Source organism: Seriola dumerili, unplaced genomic scaffold (assembly GCF_002260705.1).
Source record: "Seriola dumerili isolate Sdu_G_001 unplaced genomic scaffold, Sdu_1.0 BDQW01000531.1, whole genome shotgun sequence".
Classification (NCBI taxonomy): Eukaryota; Metazoa; Chordata; class Actinopteri; order Carangiformes; family Carangidae; genus Seriola; species Seriola dumerili.
In genome coordinates, this window is record NW_019174786.1 from 822,913 (window position 1) to 842,184 (window position 19,272).

Here is a 19,272-nt window from a genome sequence, read left to right on the forward strand (position 1 = left end):
ACTGGTGATGTGTCAGATTCATTCTTAAACAGCCATATTTTCACTCCATGTTTCTCTAACCTTTACACCTGAGCATAGAAACTGGTTATTCATTTACATGATGTTATCTGATTGTTTAAGCAGAAAATGCTACGTCCCTGGGTGGGCTCGAACCACCAACCTTTCGGTTAACAGCCGAACGCGCTAACCGATTGCGCCACAGAGACTCTTATTAGGGATTACCTGAGGAATTCTAGATTGACCTGGGGGGGATTACGAAGCCCAGGCATTCTCTGTCAGTTGTTTAGGTGTGTGCACTTGCATTGTACACATATACCACTACTGATAATGTGTCCTATACATTCTGCAATAGTCATATTATTGGGTTAATATCCTGGGGGTTTCTATCTTGAGTCAGTTATTTTGGTTTGGTTTTGATTTGAACTCTCAAGTCCCTCTTTTTTAAAAGTGCTTTTTGGTAACATGTTTTCAGCAGTGCATTAGGAATGCTTCCTTCCACACTACATTTGCTCAGTTTATATGTTGTTTATAATCCAAGAGTCATGCCTTTATTCCAGGTTTCGCTAACTGTGATAATGGAAACTAACAAAACCAATCGTCCCTGGGTGGGCTCGAACCACCAACCTTTCGGTTAACAGCCGAACGCGCTAACCGATTGCGCCACAGAGACTTTTTTCGCACATTTCTTTCCACAAGTTTCGGATCCTCCCCAGAAGTGAATTGAACTTACTTTCAGTCACTTACTAGCTTTTTCTCTTCCATCACTCTACAAATTGTACAGCTGGTGAAGTTCAGTTTGTGAAGAGAAGAAGTAAACATCCTAATAGTTTTTATCAAGAGAGACAAGAGGAAAATGTACCTGGTCAATAATGAAGTTTCTCTCCTACCAGTCATATTTTTAAACCAAGACTTACTGAGTTATTTCTTAGTATATATGTGACACAACACTGCTTCCTGAATTCTGTGTTTATCCTATTTAAGTGTCAATTGTACTCATGCAATTGTCTTGGATTCAAGGATATACTATTGATGATGCGCCCTATTTAGTTCGTCAGTCATTTTCTCTCCATATATCCCTACGCCTCATGGATGCCAGGGAACTGATTTACTGATATTATCTGATTATTTAAGCAGAAAATGCTACGTCCCTGGGTGGGCTCGAACCACCAACCTTTCGGTTAACAGCCGAACGCGCTAACCGATTGCGCCACAGAGACTGCACTGACAAGGAGCTGAGGGGGTGTGGCCTGGAACTTCTATGCCCACCCACTTGTATCTAATATTTATATGTATATGAAGTGGGTAATATGACAAAAATTGAAATCATGTAATCTTAAGCATTTAAATGCAGTAAACACTTAATGAGTGTGTTATTACACCCTGCAACTTAGATGTAAGAACACATTTTAAATGCATTTGTCTACCACAATTACCTCTACTGTTAAGGATCCCCGATGGGTGCACATACAGACAATGACTGATTACCAATAAACCACATGTCTAAGCTCTATTGTCTCTCTACAATTTGTAGAAGTTTGGGCCTTGAGTCTGCAATAAGATCAAATTCTGATTCTGAATTCTGTATATTTTTCTTTTTGGTCTGTTTCCTGTAATGCTATAACTCTTTAATTTTCTTTAATTGAAGATTAACTTGTTCAGTAAATTAACTGCTTAGATAATTAGTTTAATAAACTCGAGTTTACTGATTTACATGACGTAACCTGATTATTTAAGCAGAAAATGCTACGTCCCTGGGTGGGCTTGAACCACCAACCTTTCGGTTAACAGCCGAACGCGCTAACCGATTGCGCCACAGAGACGACTCTATCACGTTAATGAGGGGGTGTGGCCTCAATATTCAGTCCCCACCCAGTGGGGTAGTAGGTGGGGATTGAAGATTGAGGCCACACCCCCTCAGCACTGTCTCTGTGGCGCAATCGGTTAGCGCGTTCGGCTGTTAACCGAAAGGTTGGTGGTTCGAGCCCACCCAGGGACGTTAGATTTTCTGCTTAAATAATCAGGTAACATCATGTAAATCAGTGACCTGGTTTTGGTGAGGCTTACAGAAACATGGAGTGAAAATGACGTTTCTCGATCTAAGATGATTGAAAAGCCAAATACAATCAAACCATTCATTTTCTTCTGCTTGTCCGTGGTGGGTTCGCGGAGTCAGAAGGACAACCAGGGCATTCCAGACATCTATCTCTCCAGCGATGCTTTCCAGGCCTCCTTCTTCAGCCTGACAGCTTCCCTTATCTCAGGTGTCCACAGCTCATAACCGCTGCCTCTGCAATTGAGACTTTGAACATGGCCCAATCATTTTCCATGTCCCCAACCTCCCTGAGGGACGCACAAGAAATTCTTCCAAAGGTCAAGCCTGTCCTGCCATCTCATCTAACTCACCAGCAGGTGGTGATCAGTTGACAGCTACGCCCCTCTCTTCCCTCTCGTCCAAGACGTATGGCGGCAGATCTGATGATACGACCACAAAGTCAATCATTGATCTTTGGCTTAAGGTGCTCTGGCACCAGGTACACTTACAAGCTACCTAATGCTCGAACCTGGTGTTTAGCCACGCCCCCTACAAAAGCTACCACAGCTGTCTCTGTGGCGCAATCGGTTAGCGCGTTCGGCTGTTAACCGAAAGGTTGGTGGTTCGAGCCCACCCAGGGACGTACTGTTTTCTGCTTAAATAATCGGTATTTGTCTAAATCAGTGGCCTGCTTTCCGTGGTGGTTGGAGAAATGTGGGGTGAAAATCACTGTGACACAATGACAATTACGTTTTAACAGAGGTATGTCTTTGTTTCGAAAATTACTGTATAGCAGAGTACGAGTGAAAAACTTAAAAACCAAAAATACACACCATTGGCCTCTACTTGTCTAAGGTAGTCACTTCCAAAAAATACATTTGAGAAAAATATACATAATACATTTTTCCAAAGCGGAATTCAGAATTTGATCTAATTGTTGACCCAAGAAACCAAACAAACTCCTTGGCTGTAAACCCTTCTTCACACTGTACGAATTGAGGAGAGAGGATAGATCTCAGAACCGTCTTTTTTACACTTTTAGTCAATGATAGCTGCCCGGCTAGCTCAGTCGGTAGAGCATGAGACTCTTAATCTCAGGGTCGTGGGTTCGAGCCCCACGTTGGGCGCAGATATTTTTAACAGCACTGTGACAATTCTCAGGACAGTGTCAGACAGAACTTAGATATCATTGGTGATTCCTGTGTGGCAACTCTGATAAGAGTCAGACATGAAACACAAATTGACTGTATGACATAGCAGTGGGAAAACTTACAGAGTAGAAGAGCCAAGTAAACACCCCTCTCCTTGACATTGTTAGCTTGCTAGTGTGGGGTTCAACGTTTTATTTGTCACATGACAAGGTACAATGTACAGTAGAAAAAGCATTGAAATGAGGATTTGACTTGGCAGCAGGGAAGACTGCAAGACTGCAATAAATAAATAACAACAGCACTAAAATAACTGTACTAAAAACTAAGTATTATATAGTTCTTTCCAAGGTGTCATGAAAATTCCCCTAGCAAAGAGCCCATGAAACCCTGATAAAATGTCAGCCCTATACAACATTCCACCAAGAAACAAAAAACAGAGTCGCCCAACGTGGGGCTCGAACCCACGACCCTGAGATTAAGAGTCTCATGCTCTACCGACTGAGCTAGCCGGGCTGTGAACCACCCCTCCCCCACATCCTCCCTGATTGTAACAGGCCTGCTAGTCTCTCTCTCTCTCTTAAGCATGCCTCATCCCTGTTGCTGCAGAGCACACACACAAAGAATCTGAACTGTGCTCCATGCAGCAACCTTGTCTCTGTGGCGCAATCGGTTAGCGCGTTCGGCTGTTAACCGAAAGGTTGGTGGTTCGAGCCCACCCAGGGACGAGTGTTTTGTTCCTAGTACACTGTAGCTTAACATTAAAATCTAACAGCCAGTACTTCATTTACTTTGTGTTCCTTTTTTTCTTTCTTTTTTTACAATAAAACATGCCATGTCATTTTAAGGTAATTATTAATTAGACCAGTGGTTGCATGCAACATTTTTCTTTTTCAAATGGATAAGACCTTATTTCATTGTAAGAGCTGTGCGCAGTGCATTGATTCAATCAACCCCTCCATGCCCTGCTCGCGCTTTGATAACAGAAAAGCTGACTTCTAATAAGTCAATTGTTTGTTACTGCGTCCCGCTGTTAATCAAAAGGTTGGTGGCTTAAGCTCCCCCAGGGATGGTTGTTTGGTCTTAATCCTCAACACAAAGCCTAAAAGAAGACAAACTATAGATGAAAAAAACCTTAACTAAACAATAGGGGCAATGGGGGAAGGGCTGAGGCAGGAAGCAGAGGGAGGGTGAAATTTCGTATGCTTTCGTAACAACATTGTAAAAAGACAGGTCCTGCAGTGTGAACCTTTCCTCATTTAAGCAGGTTGGATTTCTTGAACTACATCACTGACAGCTATAAAATAATTGGCACTGACTCTTAAGAACAGTTTGATTTAATTTTAGTGAATTGTGTTCACTGTATAGCTATGCAGCAAAGTAACAAAAGTAATCTAAGCACAGTTCAGTCTCAGTTGTTAACAATTCAGTCAACCTATGTCTCATTCCTTTTCTTATACCAGCACATTGCATATATACAGTGGCAAGAAAAAGTATGTGAACCTTTCATGAAAAAATTTCATGGTTTTCTGAGTAAATTTGTCATAAAATGTGATCTGATATTCATCTAAGTCAGGGGTATTGACAAATATAATGTGTCTTAAATAATACCACAAAAAAAAATTGATCTTTCATGTCTTTATTGAGAATAACCAAAAAATCCTCATAGTGCTTGTGGAAAAAGTATGTGAACCCTTGAATTAATGACCTCAAAAAAGCTGATTGGTGTCAGGTTTTAGCATACCTGGAGTCTCGTTAAGACAATGAGTTTGTGGGTGTGGACTAAAGCTACTTTGACTGATAAAAACCCCTCAAACTTTTGGAGTTTGTTTTGCAAAAGAAGAACACGTTTATGTGAGCCATGCCTCGCCAAAAAGAGCTTTCAGAGGATTTATGATCAAGAATTGTTGATTTACATAAAGCTGGCAAGGGTTACAAAGTGATTTCAAAGACTTTAGGAATTCACCAGTCTACAGTTAGGCAAACAATCTACAAATGGAGACACTTTGGGACTGTTGCTACTCTACCAAGAAGTGGACGCCCAGTCAAAATGACACCAAGAGCACAACAAAGACTCATCAATGAGGTAAAAAAACAACCCCGAATGACAGCCAAAGATTTGAAGGCATCATTGGAACTCGCTAACATCTCTGTTCATGAGTCTACAATACGTAAAACATTGAACAAGCAGGGTATCTACGGCAGGACACCACGAAGGAAGCCACTGCTTACTAAAAAGAACATTGCTGCACGCCTGAAGTTTGCAAAAGAGCACATTGACACTCCACAGCGGTATTGGCAAAATGTTTTGTGGACTGATGAAACTAAGATTGAACTATTTTGGAAAAAACACCCAGCACTACATCTGGCATAGAAAAGGCACGGCATATCGTCATGAAAACATCATCCCAACCCTAAAGTATGGTGGAGGAAAACTCATGATTTGGGCCTGCTTTGCTGCATCAGGGCCTGGCCAGCTTGCATCATTGAGGGGAAGATGAATTCCCAAGTTTATCAGAGAATTCTTCAGGATAATCTGAGAATGTCTGTACATCAGCTGAAACTCTCTACAAAGTGGGTGATGCAACAGGACAACGACCCAAAACACCGGAGCAAGTCCACAACAGACTGGTTCCAGAAAAACAAAATCCGCCTTTTGGAGAGGCCAAGTCAGAGCCCAGACCTCAACCCAATAGAAATGCTATGGATTGACTTGAAGAGAGCCATACACATGAGACGTCAAAGAATATGGCAGAGCTTAAGCAGTTCTGCCAGGAAGAATGGGCAAAAATTCCTCAGAAAACCATGACATTCCAACAGGTTCACATACTTGCCACTTTATATTATAACGTGGGATTTCCATATTAAAGTACAATGTACTAGGAGCAAAAAATTCTCGTCCCTGGGTGGGCTCGAACCACCAACCTTTCGGTTAACAGCCGAACGCGCTAACCGATTGCGCCACAGAGACAAGGTTGCTGCATGGAGCACAATTCAGGGCTTTTGACTGTGCTCTGCTGACAAGGCGCACGGGCTTGTTGTGATGACAGATGATGTGGGGGAAGGGGTGCTTCACAGTCTGGCTTGCTCTGTGTGTAAAGCATGAGGAAGCCAGCATAACGTCAAGGAGAGGGCCTCCTTAGTTTAGTCCAGTAGTTCAGTGCAGTGTTTTCCACTTCAGTGATTTCAACACTGCCCGACATGGTCCATAAAACTATTATTATGCAATATAATGGGGGGGGCAAGACAGGCACATGGGCTTGTTGTGATGACAGATGATGTGGGGGAAGGGGTGTTTCACACTCTGGCTTGCTCAGTATGTATGAGGAAGCCAGCACAACATCAAGGAGAGGGCCTCCTTAGTATAGTCCGGTGCAGCGTTTTCCACTTCCACTTCCACAGTGATTTCAACACTGCCGGAAATGGTCCATAAAACTCTTCAGTGCTCCATTTAAAAATATTATGCGCCCAACGTGGGGCTCGAACCCACGACCCTGAGATTAAGAGTCTCATGCTCTACCGACTGAGCTAGCCGGGCTATGGTGACACAGCTAGTAATTGTCATTCTACATTTTTCACACTGAACGATGATAATCTTCAACTTTATATTCAAGATTTTCTCATAACAAATATCAGACTTTTGTTGGACTACGTTGAACAAGGAACTTTGAATTCCTCCACACGCCCACACTAAACAGCTGACCTCACTGGTGTGAGATCAGTGTTAAAGACTGTACATGGCCACAGATAGAGCATCTAGTCTCTGTGGCGCAATCGGTTAGCGCGTTCGGCTGTTAACCGAAAGGTTGGTGGTTCGAGCCCACCCAGGGACGAGAGCTTTTTCATAAATAATAATGGATTAAGCACAATTTCATAACAAAAACAGTTAACAGTTGTTATTGTTTTGTGGTCATTCTGAAAACAGATGTGCTTAAAATACAGTACATAAAAAGAATTTGATTAAGTGTGTACTACAGGAACAGGGTCTTTTCCTGGGTGGGGTCAAACTACCAATCAGTTGACCACTGAACACACCATGTGTACATGATACTTTGATCTTGAATTACTACCTCATGGTTTAATGCCTCCTCCAACCAACCAAGTTCCTAAGCCGCAGCATTGAATAATGGCCATAAGAGAGACACAAAAGTGAAAAGGTATGCGCCCAACGTGGGGCTCGAACCCACGACCCTGAGATTAAGAGTCTCATGCTCTACCGACTGAGCTAGCCGGGCTACTGACAAGTTTCCAGGAAGTGGCGTTTATCTCCAGTCTCCTGAATTTTGATGGCTACTGGAAATGTTGGAGCATTTGTATTATCAAACCATTTTACCTTTTCCCTTGCAGCTGCCTAATTTAACCAGTAAATTTGCTTTATGTTTAATGTAACAGTTGAGTTTCAGTCAATATGTTAGAATTTTCTAAAGCTGTTGTTTGAATGTTTAATGTTTTTTAATATTGTTTGAATTATGTTCTCTGTATAACTATGCAGCAGAGGCTCAGAAAAACTGGTTATACATTGCTAAATTTTGATTTAAGGTTAGAGAAAGAAAGAAGACAAAAGAAAGAGAGCTGAGAAAATGTTTAGTCATGTCAGACAGAACGCTGAATTTAAATTTTTAGCCAATCCTTTTTTTAATTAAAGAGAAAAGGTACCCTTAACCAAGACCTTAACCAAATAGGATGATTAGCGCCATCGACCATGTGCGACCTGAACTTAGGTTAACTACTTTCGACTACTCACTCTGCCTCCATCTTCTCCACATTTGCCAGTCCGTCATTTACACAGCACGATTGAAACACACAAAACACACAAATTAACGACGTAATAGGTCAAATTCTGTGTTTTACCTATCGTTAGTGCCTAACCATTAACGCCAAATTAACAGTAATTAAGTCAATGATTTGAGCTAAAGATGCTACGTGCGCAGGCGTTTGTTAGCATATTTTACTTAACAGGTATACAGGTACAGGTCACTTGTATATTACACTACAAACTTTGGTGTTACAATTTAATCGTAACAAATTATTGAGATTATATTTTATACGAGTCATTCTTACCGTAAAAACGGGCTTGTTGTTAGCTAGCTGACAGCTCAGACCTTGGCTTGATGGTGGTCGGTGCCTCCTGTTGCGCCTCACATAAATAAAACTTTGTACACATGCCTTTTACAAGCTCAAACCTTAGCGGTTAGATAAACTTTATCTTAATATTAAAGCCAAATAACCGTTTAACAACGTTTAACGTATCTGTTTAAGTGCGACACACCTTGGACAAGGAGACTTCAAACGCGACGCTTTTTTCCAACCACGAGCGACTTACCTCAGAGGGGAGGGAGCGTGTGCTTCTGGGTAAAAAAAGAAAAAAACAGCCGGAAATGTCTGTCTAAATTATAAAGATTTATACTATTATTTTCTGCATTCTACCTTAACAGGTCTGTTTTTTTTATGTTTAATTTTTTTTTAAATTCCTCGTTACAAAAAGTATTAGCTAGTTAGTGTTAATCTACAGCATATGTGAGAACCACGAATCTCTTTTCATGAGCAAGAAGAAACAACCTTGTTTTTCTGCTTTGTGACAATACATTCCCAGCTTATCCAAGTTGATGGTGGTGATTTATTAATAGTTTATTTATATTAAGAAGGAGGGGAATTTTCTCAACCTGTAAAGGAACCCAGAAATTCCCGAATCACCATATTTGGACAGGAGGGGTCTGATAAAAACGAATTTGAATAATTGTTACACAAATGATAGAAATTACTATACTTTGCATTTATACTTAAGTGCAGTACTTGAGTAAATGTGCTTACATATCACCTCTGAAGGTTGGGGATTTATCTTTTCCTATGCGCGCAAAACACCTCTAGGTGGCGCCACTTCACTACAATAAAGCACTGGTGGCTGGAGATGGAGTGCGAGGTGAGCTCCTGTTTCATACCCAGCTTTGATCCTCACTCCTCGGCTGCACAGAGAGGAGAAGGGCGGTGTTCAGGTGTTTCGAGCGACGGGCAGAGCGTTTGTCATATTGAACCATCAGTGCACAAACCCGGGTTGTAAGCAGTACAAGGGGAGCCCCGACCAAACCACGTGATCAAATGCGGAAATCGCCGGATAGAGAAAGTGTAGCGGAGAAAAGAGGGGAGTGGAGGTTCTGGTGTCCGTTCGTATTTTGAGGCGCTGGTGCTTTTACTAGCTGCACTCCCTGCTCCAAACAGCACCTGCACACACACAGACGACCACGGTTTCTGCTGTCTCTACAGGTTGATGTACGACTTTCTCGTGCCGTGGATGAAGTAAGGTAAGCTTTGCGGACAAAGAAAACTAAACAAAAGAAATTAAGGTTTTTTACGTTTGGCAACTTTTCAGGTTAACACCTAGCAAGGACGGGATAGCTAACATGTACACATATTTATGTTGCTGTAACTGCTGTGTAAACTGTAGTCATTGTTTATGTTACTAAAGTAACTTTTACATCATATTTACATCCATTGGTGGAAAGTTACTAAATATAGTTACCCAAGTAACTAATCTAATTAAGTACAGTTTTGAGGTACTTTACTTGAGTATTTCCGTTACGGTACTTTGTACTTTTTACATTTCAGATGGAAATGTTGTAACACTACTTTTTTCTCCAATACAGTTATTTAAACCTTTCAGTTACTAATTTCTTTGCGGATTAAGATTGTTAATGCAAAATATAGTCAGTTATTTTAACATTACAGGTTCAACTACCCAGTTAATTAATTCAAATTTAGGCACCTTTACCAGTTGCAACATTAAAGTTATAATCCAACCGCATATTATTGTACTTTAAGTACACTTATTTGTCAGTGTATTAGGTGCACCTGGCTAAAACTAATTCAGGCTAATCCTGCAATAAATCCCACCTTCATGAAGGTTATAATGTTCAATTTGTGTTGAAACTGTTCCAGAGAGATGTTGATTCAACTGTGTGATCATTTTGGAGGCTGCAGTTGGTGGTGCTGTTGTGTTGACAGGTGTTCCTATTATTCTGTCCATCCCATTTATAATCCCAATGAGGGTAAACAACAGAATCACCTCTTTGTATAATGCAATACAACTCAACAGCACCACAACTACAGTCTCCAAGTGACCTTAAATTTATGTAAAGAATAAAAAAACATAATCACCTTCATGAATTTAGTTTAAGACTGCATGTGTGTTTCATGTACTTTATGCACATAGAGCAGAAGTAGAGAGAGAACGGGGTTAAAATAGCAGCATGATTGGAACTATTTTTAACTTCTAATTAATTGGGTGAAAGTGTTTGGTCTATAAAATGCAAGCAAAGAGTGAAAAATGCCTGTTATAAGTTCTTGAGAACCCAAGTTAACTTATTCAGGTTGCTTGTTTTGTCTGGTCAACAGTCTAAACTTAAAGATATTTAGTTTACTTTAATAGAGGATGAAGAAAAACAGGAAAATATTAACATTTGAGAATAGGGGGCTGGTGAATTGTTTGGTGTTTTTGCTTAAAAAATTACTTGAACCATTAAGTGATTGATAAAATAGCTGCAGATTAATTTTCATTTGATTAACTGATCAATCAATTGCCTAATTCTTTCAGCCCTAGTAACAGAGTCCACAGCTTATTGACTGGTGCAATGAAAACAAAGGGAAGGCACTACATGCTGTACAGGGTTAACACTGCAGTGAGGTAATGTCAACTTTAAAGTGACAGTCATATTTCCTGTCACTCCCAGCATGTGCCTGTCTCACACAGAGGAGAGCAAATCACTTTCCAGAAATAACAAGCATAAATTGAAAGCAGGAGGGGAGTACCTGTTGCTGCTCTCTGTGGCATCTACAATTTAAATTTGACAACTGTGGCACAGAGCAGAGGGAGAGCTATCGGTAACAAAGCCTGGCTGGGCTTCAGGATTTAAATAAGGTGGTCATGCATGTTAATTAAGTTCAGTGCTCACACCATTTCAAGGTTACTGTGGTAGGAACACGTCCGTACAAAGCAACTATTATCACAGCGTGAATATACAGCAACAGCTCAATGAATGATTTAAGCTGTTTCCACTTATGTCATTACTGGTTATTAATAATATATTTAAATATTTGCATATGTGTGGCAGCGTCTCAACCCACACAAATGATCATACACCTGTTCCAGTTTTCACTGCCAATACATCCTGTGCTTCACACCATGTTTGTGTGTTCACACATTAAATTCAGAAGCCTAGTATCTCCACACCACACTATCTAGCACTTTTTGCAATTTTTGTGGTGGCTGATTCAAATGAAGGTCTTTTACCACGAAGCCTTCAACAACTCTGCTTTAGAGTCTTAAAGAAAATTTATTAAATTTGAAGAAAATTGTAGATTCAAAGCATAATTCCAGTTCATTACAACTTGTCTTATATTTATGTAGGTTTTACCATCATTTCTATGGATTGTGATTGTGATAACTTTGTACTCACCACAGTATTTCAGAGATTTGGCAATGGCATGAACATTGGTAATAGCAAAGTCCGAGAAACATGAGGAGTCAGGTCACAGGTTATAAACAAGCCAACAATAAAGTGAGATTATCTAAAACTCTTTATACTGGAGGTGAAACACATGTCTGTAATAATTCTTCATTATCTAGGAAAACTGTAAGCATGGTGTAGAAGTAGTTCCAACTGGAGCAAAGACCTCTGAAAATTGTGATGGATATTTACAACAGACTTAATAATCTTTACCTATGTTTTCTCATCCACTTAAGTTTGGCTAATCAAAGTTTTGTTTAAAACCTGTTGGAGTTATTTTTGATGATGTCACATCAGTCTCAGATCCCAGGTCTGAGCATTTAACTTGGTGGGTACAAGGTGATCATTACCAATAGCATGGATTGGCACAACTATGAAAATAACATAGGTGTAATACTTTAGCACGCACAGTGGTACTGGTTAAAGAAAACACTATATCTTCAGTTCATATATTTGACGTGACAACAGTCACCTAAAACATTTTTGTAAACACCTGGAAGATTTCATAGTTTTTAAAAAAAAAAAAAATCCAGTAAGACATACGTCACATGTCACACTACTGCTCTCACAGCTGGAGGCGTGTACATTTGAATCCCACCAGTGGTTTTCTAATCATAGCGACCCATTTCGGTGCTCAAAACAGCGCTCATATTTCACACTTCTAAAAGTGGATCATCCTCTGATTCTCTGCCATTGTACGTTTTCTGTTTCGTAATGTGACATGCTTCCCTCCCGTGTTTTGCAAGAAAAGCGGACGACTCTAGCGCCAAAGTTCACTTGCTGCGTCTTTGTTCCCAGCCTTGGCTAAACTGAAAGAAGGAAGTACAAACCACAAGTGTTTCTGAAGGTCAGTGACCTCACATGTGTGAGTGGTTCAGGTTAGAAAATGTGTAAAAGGAACAATTAAACAGAAAAACCTCTCACTAAAAGGGATCACCTGAATTCTAAGAACAAGGTCAGACTTGACAGAGTTGGTATTTTTGAAGAGGGAACATTTCCAAGGCTGTTTGTAGATTAGCAACATCTGGTTTTTTGATATTTTAAGATTGTTTATTAAGCCTGGGCAAAAAGACGTGGCTGTATACATGTTCATCATCTGGTAAGCTTGGCATAAAGAGTGAGAGGGAGCATCTTCAGTTTTCTTGCAGTTTGTTGCTCACAGATATTGTACATTCACAGTATTCGAAACAAGTGTGTAGGCAGGCCAGTGCAGAAATGTGGCCCTTAGATGTTTTTCTTGTTGAGAAGACTCAGACAGTTTTGATCTCAAAGGAAAAAAGGCCTCCAGGTCTACTCTTCAATACACTGAATGGTCAATGGTCAATGAATCTTGACCATGATGTGGAAAGATGTGTGTGTGTGTCTGTGTCTGTATGTATGTGTGTGTGTGTCTGTGTCTGTATGTATGTATGTATGTGTGTGTGTGTGTGTGTGTGTGTGTGTGTGTGTGTGTGTGCATCAGAATCTGCTTTATTGGCAAAGCATTGGTGTAGCAGTGTTTTTCAAACTTGGCACTTGAGTAGGGGTTTGTGTAATAATGTAATGAGTTATTTGTGATCATGTGACACTTTCACCTGGTTGTTAATATTATGTAAAGTCACAGCTGTTGTATAACAGCAGTTACGCCTGAAAACAAGGCTGCTCTCTTGGCTATTATTGTGACAGTAGATTAAATTGACCTGCCCACTATCACTTTCTCGTATGTGCTACCTGGTTATAATGCACTATAATGCTTATAAATATACTGCGTATTTTCTATATTTCCATATTTATATTAAGCACGTCCCAGAGATGTAATGAACGTTCTCCATCTGTGCGAAGCCCACGAACAGCAGCTTCAGCCCCTAGCTAATCCTCTTAGACTGTTTTGTTGTTTTCCTTTAATTGAAGTCTCTGTCGGGAGTCTCTGGTATTCCTGGCTTGACTAGTGCAGCACAGCTGTGCTCTCAGCTGAAATACAGGCTAACCTGGGGTCGTGGATTTAGAAAGAAAAACACCCGGGGAAGCTTACTTCCCATTCTGTTTCACTCTCATGTACAACCTTTACCTCCCACCTTATCGTCTCATGCTCCTCTGTTGATCTAATCATTGCCTGTTGTTTTTGGTGTGTGTCTCACTCCACCGACTATCTATTGCTAAATACATCTCCCTCATTGTCTTCTCAATCTTAACTTGTTTTGCAGGGTCGTTCTGAGGTCACGCTGCTGAGATGACAAGGCTGTGACAGTGTGTGTCCAAGTGTGTCTGTACTGGACCAATTCCTGTGACATGGCTGCTGCTAAGAAGAGTGAGTTTTTATTGTTATTATTATAATCATTGCTTGTAATTACTGTGATATTCACTAAGTTTTCATATTTATATAAGCATTTCAGTAGTTAGTAAGTCATGCAGTGATTTTCTATGGCTTTGGGAAGCAGGAGAAACCATGTGAGACAGACAGGACAAAAAGTAGTTAATATTCACATTGTAGGCGGCCAAGGCTAACCCAGGATCAACATGTATGTGTCTCAGGATCAAGTTGTCTGTGTTTGTTCTAGTGAATAATTTAGCCCTGTACCAACAGGCTGGAAAATTAGTTGCATATATGTATTTTACCTCAGGAGAAAGTCCTGACGATTGGTCCCAGAGAGGAAGCCAAACCACTGTTAAAACCACTGCTAATTATTTGATGTGAAAGTTCAGAATCAAGAACACTTTAGTGTAATTCATTTTGATAGCAATGCTTTACAGAGATAAATAAAAAGTTTGCAGGTGCATATAGTACAGGAAATCACACATAGTTAAAGGCTTCATCGTTGTGGATGGGATGGATTACTTCCATTACAGATAAGCCCTTTTACACAGCTGGGAAGGAAGTGATCATAATGTTTGAAGCTCTATCCTATAATCTGCTGTAGGTGAATTAGACTTCCTTAATCTTTATCCTGCATTCAGAGTTTCTTAGAAAGGATTGACTGTTGCAATAAAAGGGGAAAAAAGACAAATTCTTCAGGATAATTTATTGTGATAGAGAACCCCAAATTAACCTTTTCACCAGTGAGACAGCCTGGAGCCAGTCCAGGATGGGTAATCAATCAAATTTAAATTCTCAATCACTTTCTCTTTCAGTCGGTTTTCTTGGTGAAAGGGTGTATAAGTGGCGGTGAGTCAATGTCAGTATTTGTATGAGAGGTTTTTGCTGAGACAAGCAAATTTATTTCCTCAAAAGCAGGAATGTCTCAATAAAAAACAGGATCGAGGCTGGCAAGAGAACAAGAATGAATGCGGACATGAATAAGCCTCCTCTCTTTCCCGGTAGAGTATGGGTGCTTGTTGTCTTTAAGAACCACTCTGCAAGCCTTTGTTCTTTTTGATAAGGTCACTGAGTGAAGGCCGGTGCAAAGGGAGCCTCTCTATTGACTTCCTGTTGATGGCATTTTGCAAAATGTATTTTTTATGTGTCTCAGATGGACTGAAATGTCAAAAGGAGAGTGTTTGTTGCCGTTTTTATGGCGAGAGAGAGGGAGGAATTTGTTATTGCCACCTTGGGAAATTTTTTTTTTAATATATATACAGTGTAAATGTGCTTAAATTTTAACACGTTTTCTTTGCTTTAAAAAAGCAAAGAATGTTTAAAGATCTTTGAAAATAATGACAAATGGTTGTCAACTCTTCTACAGTAAATGTGGCCAGAGGACAATGAGGAAACTAGGGCTGCAACTAACGATTATTTTCATTATTTATTAATCTGCAGATTATTTTCTTGATTAATAATTTAATGTACAACATCTCAAAAGTTTCTCAGAGCCAAAGATGAGCTCTTCACTTTGCTTGTTGGGAATGACTTCAGTAGTAATAGAAGAAGTTGACACTCTGTTTTCTCTGTAATCACTTCTTTTAGCTTCTCTCATGGTACAAATGTTGTCGCTGGCATATCTTTGTATTTCTGTTGCAAGATGATTCCACAAGTATAAATTAGTGAGAGATGACTTGCTCTGAAGAAGCAGTTGTAAGGAGAGGAGATGCAGAAAGAGAAAGGTAGATGAAGATGGGGATGAATTTGTGCAGTCTAACTGAAAGGCTGGCGAGCAGTACACCTGAAGTATGATTGAATTTCTTTCTTTCTGCTGTCAAATGTGGCAATATGAGCACACGCTAGAGTCCCAGGTGTGTTTGTTTATTGATGTCCTCACCAGCCGTCGAAGCTTTTGATTTGCTGCGGGTGGAGAGACAACTCAAACTCTGCACTGATTACAACCAAATGTGGTAGACTCGTCATTTTTCCTGCACAAACATGCAGATTTAGCTTTTATTTGAAAGAGTTGAGAGAGAAGAAGGCTGATAGACTAACATAGTACTGTAATACTCCGGAGAGCAGGGGCACATACACTGACGGATAGATTAGCGGAGGGACAGAAGCAGATAGAGATTAATCTGAAATAAGCCAGTTCAGTAGGGTGTGCATGTGTGCGCACGTATGCATGTTAATTTGCGCGTGCACATGCATCTGTCTGGTTCTGGGTCTGCAACTACTGAGAGCGTAAGTGTGGGTGTGTGTCCCTGCTCTCGCTTTGTCTGGGATTATCAAACCCATCTAAAAGGCCACAGAGCTCAGCACTGTGATAATGAGCCTGACACAGAGGCGTGGCTCACGGCTCTACCACTGCTGTGATACTGTTGTGCAAGGACACTAAATACAAAGAGAAACTAAAACAAGAAAAGCTAGTGCTGACAGAATGATGGACAAAGAAGGAAGCAGTAAGTTGTGCCAGTGAGAGATATGTTTTTTCTTGTGTAAACAAGGTAACAGGCAGCTGCCCCATAAATTAATAATCATATTGACAACAGTGGAGATGAGACATGAAGATGATATTGCACAGTGTTGCTGTATAAACATTGTGCAACTGATTTGTTTTCCTCTAAGGAATTAATAGCATTTTCCAACATGAATCAATAGTACATTAACATTGTAAAGTTATGGATGATCTAGCTCATGCTGCATTTTACATCATGCAAGCAAGAACCATTTTTTATTTTTTTGCTCTTACCGTGAGGTGACGAGTTGAGTTTTTGTTCGTGTAAATTACTGTTGAGGCTGAGCCAAGAGGATTCCTGAGGACAGGACGAGTAGAGCTGTAGCACTCACTGCACCGCGCTACTCGATGAGTGACAACCTTGAATACGGCTGCCACTCGCTTTCCTTGGAATTGATTAGCAATGCACAAACAGTGTAAAGTGACTGACAACTGGAGCACGCCCCAGGCTTGAATTGGCATGCAGCTCTCCCAGTTTAACCATCAACACGATCAATACAATCACTAAGTAGAGAAGTTACCTACAGGCTCTCAAAGTGCATTTTGCTAACACAACCAGTCACTGAGTTTAAACATCTGTTACGACAAACTGGATGTTAAAATATTATTATTATTATTATTAGAAAACTGATGACTCTTAACTAAAGTTTTTCACATTTGGATTCTGGGTCAGTTTCAGTTTTGTTCCCACTTGCAACAGTGGAGCATTTTGAATTGTAGCTGTGATTTGTGCCTCTGACCGGCTTCTTGGTAATAGCAGCTGAGGCTCATGGGTATCATAGTTTGTTTTTCTGTCATCTTTCCTAGCCTAACTGATGGAAAAACATACATTCCCGGAAACAAAGTTGAACAAGTTAAAACTAATATCTACACCATAAACATATTATTGAGACACTTCTGTTTCATTGTTGAGGAACATTGAAGATGTCATTGAAAGAAACTTTGTAATAGGAGTTTATATTGGGGTAAAATACTTCCGTAACCAACGTCTACTTCAAAACTTTGTACGGATAAGAAAAAGAAAAATACAGGAAGCCGTTATAAAGGGATAAAACAGGCTCATTAAACTCTACTGCAGTGAACTTTGTCATTCATTTGAAACTTAACAAATAAAAAGGACAGAGAAAGTGGCTGAGAAAGCTCAACTGCCAAAGCAACCTTTGAGGAATCCTTGTGATAATTAATTATTCGCTGTAAAGTAAAAGAAACTGATAATGTTAAAATGAAGTGCTGTAGCCACAGTGAAGGAACAGCATAGCTCCAAGCACATATAGGTTTTGAATTAATATCTGAAAATGGACATATGCAGATGGGCAGCATTAGCAGAAATGAGCAGACCTCCTACATGTTTCGAGGCATGTTTGATTGCAATACTCTGTAAATATACACATGACATCAGTGATGCCAGTTTCTGAGGCATTTCTCCCTTTTAAGGAAACAGGATATATAAGCAGAGCTGAGTGGTGAGTTTTACATTCATGCTTCTGATGGTTTTGCCTTTATAGGTGTCAGATTTCTTGAATGGATAATTTCTCGGGTTGGAGCGAAAGTTCAGTTAGACTCATTACAAATGTAATGTACCCTTTTAATTCTGACTGCCGACAGACTGCTTTACAGTATGAAAGCCTTTCATTATTAAGCCTCGTGTGCCCCAAGTGAATGTAATTACGGTCATGGAGCTCTTTTGTTTGAACTTCAAGGCTTCATGCCTCTTATAGTGGGAGTAGTAACGTCAAATAACTGGTCCCATCATGCGATTAGATCATTAACTTAAAGCTTTAAGTCTTCATATGGAGAGTCTCTCTTCTCTAGAAGGAAAAACACACCCTTACACACTGTACAATACACTGTATATCCTCACAGACTGCTGTCATTGGTGTGTAGGGATGTTACGATATGAGAAGCTAACGTTAGCCTCTGTGAACGTTGTGTGTGGAGCGTTGCTGCAACAGATGTCAGCTGTTGAAACTCACAAACAAGAACCGCAGCATGTCAGGACGTGAACATTTTGGTGACTTGTTGTCTTAGATAAGTTCGAAGTGTTTCCTCCTTTCATTTGAAGTGCTCTCTGACACGGTTTGCATACTGGCTTTTGGTTGTCTACAACTTGTCCCTGATGATTCGCGTTAAATACAAAATTTCTCTGCACGCTAGTCGCGGTGTGTTTTTTCCCTGTTTGCACTGCTGCACTTGCTGCTGCCATTCCACGTGTTGTTGTTGTTATTTCCTGTGTCTGCCTTCTCCTCCTCCTCCGGTTGGTTGTCAGACTGGGATTCTTGCAGCGTTATTATGCTGCCCTCGTACCTGCGGTACTGTAGAGTAGTAGTGAGAAGTACCGTCGCATTTTCAGAATTTCGGCTTTTGACTTGGTACCGAAATATCGGTTCTCACGACGTCCCTGTTGGTGTTAAAGGTCAAATGCAACATCTCATGGTCGGAGTCAGAAGCTGTTCCATCCCTTCCACGTGGATCTACTTCGCTATAGATGGCAACATTTCCAGCAAAGATAATGTTGTGTGCTGTAAGCAGTGACTTACTCTGCAGTGACAACAAATCTATTCATGAATGTCATGTACATCATTATTAGCTGCGTTTGATTGGCGCTATGTGAAGGGTATTATTAATCTTTCACAGGCATTACACCAAACACTGCGCTGCTGTTTTCTATACTTTACTATCAGCCTTATCTTTTATAAGTAGGTATCACTTTATTCAAATGGTGGATATTTGGGAAAGATTAAAGATTATTAATGCTGTAATATGTTTTAGTCTTGAATTTAAATGAAGGCACATAATCA

General features: G+C 40.2%; 1 protein-coding gene and 13 non-coding genes across 14 annotated transcripts in view; 6 read left to right on the plus strand and 8 right to left on the minus strand.

The window, feature by feature from the left end:
• Positions 1-132: 132 nt before the first annotated feature.
• trnan-guu lies at positions 133-206 on the minus strand. The gene has a single exon. It is a non-coding gene; the product is annotated as a tRNA-Asn (tRNA).
• A 390-nt stretch (positions 207-596) lies between these two features.
• Positions 597-670, minus strand: trnan-guu. Its single transcript has one exon. It is a non-coding gene; the product is annotated as a tRNA-Asn (tRNA).
• Positions 671-1,143: 473 nt separating this feature from the next.
• On the minus strand, positions 1,144-1,217 carry trnan-guu. The gene has a single exon. It is a non-coding gene; the product is annotated as a tRNA-Asn (tRNA).
• Positions 1,218-1,746: 529 nt separating this feature from the next.
• Positions 1,747-1,820, minus strand: trnan-guu. Its single transcript has one exon. It is a non-coding gene; the product is annotated as a tRNA-Asn (tRNA).
• A 102-nt stretch (positions 1,821-1,922) lies between these two features.
• trnan-guu lies at positions 1,923-1,996 on the plus strand. The gene has a single exon. It is a non-coding gene; the product is annotated as a tRNA-Asn (tRNA).
• A 605-nt stretch (positions 1,997-2,601) lies between these two features.
• Positions 2,602-2,675, plus strand: trnan-guu. The gene has a single exon. It is a non-coding gene; the product is annotated as a tRNA-Asn (tRNA).
• A 411-nt stretch (positions 2,676-3,086) lies between these two features.
• On the plus strand, positions 3,087-3,159 carry trnak-cuu. The gene has a single exon. It is a non-coding gene; the product is annotated as a tRNA-Lys (tRNA).
• Positions 3,160-3,623: 464 nt separating this feature from the next.
• trnak-cuu lies at positions 3,624-3,696 on the minus strand. The gene has a single exon. It is a non-coding gene; the product is annotated as a tRNA-Lys (tRNA).
• A 138-nt stretch (positions 3,697-3,834) lies between these two features.
• trnan-guu lies at positions 3,835-3,908 on the plus strand. Its single transcript has one exon. It is a non-coding gene; the product is annotated as a tRNA-Asn (tRNA).
• Positions 3,909-6,077: 2,169 nt separating this feature from the next.
• trnan-guu lies at positions 6,078-6,151 on the minus strand. The gene has a single exon. It is a non-coding gene; the product is annotated as a tRNA-Asn (tRNA).
• Positions 6,152-6,645: 494 nt separating this feature from the next.
• On the minus strand, positions 6,646-6,718 carry trnak-cuu. Its single transcript has one exon. It is a non-coding gene; the product is annotated as a tRNA-Lys (tRNA).
• A 221-nt stretch (positions 6,719-6,939) lies between these two features.
• Positions 6,940-7,013, plus strand: trnan-guu. The gene has a single exon. It is a non-coding gene; the product is annotated as a tRNA-Asn (tRNA).
• Positions 7,014-7,342: 329 nt separating this feature from the next.
• trnak-cuu lies at positions 7,343-7,415 on the minus strand. The gene has a single exon. It is a non-coding gene; the product is annotated as a tRNA-Lys (tRNA).
• A 1,722-nt stretch (positions 7,416-9,137) lies between these two features.
• cunh20orf27 (chromosome unknown C20orf27 homolog) overlaps positions 9,138-19,272 on the plus strand; it is a 28,857-nt gene continuing 18,722 nt past the window's right edge. Inside the window, exons 1-2 of the mRNA XM_022764202.1 lie at positions 9,138-9,479; positions 13,865-13,968. Coding sequence (XP_022619923.1) covers positions 13,950-13,968 — 19 coding nt within the window. The 5' untranslated portion in view covers positions 9,138-9,479; positions 13,865-13,949. The remainder of the gene's footprint in view (positions 9,480-13,864; positions 13,969-19,272) is intronic.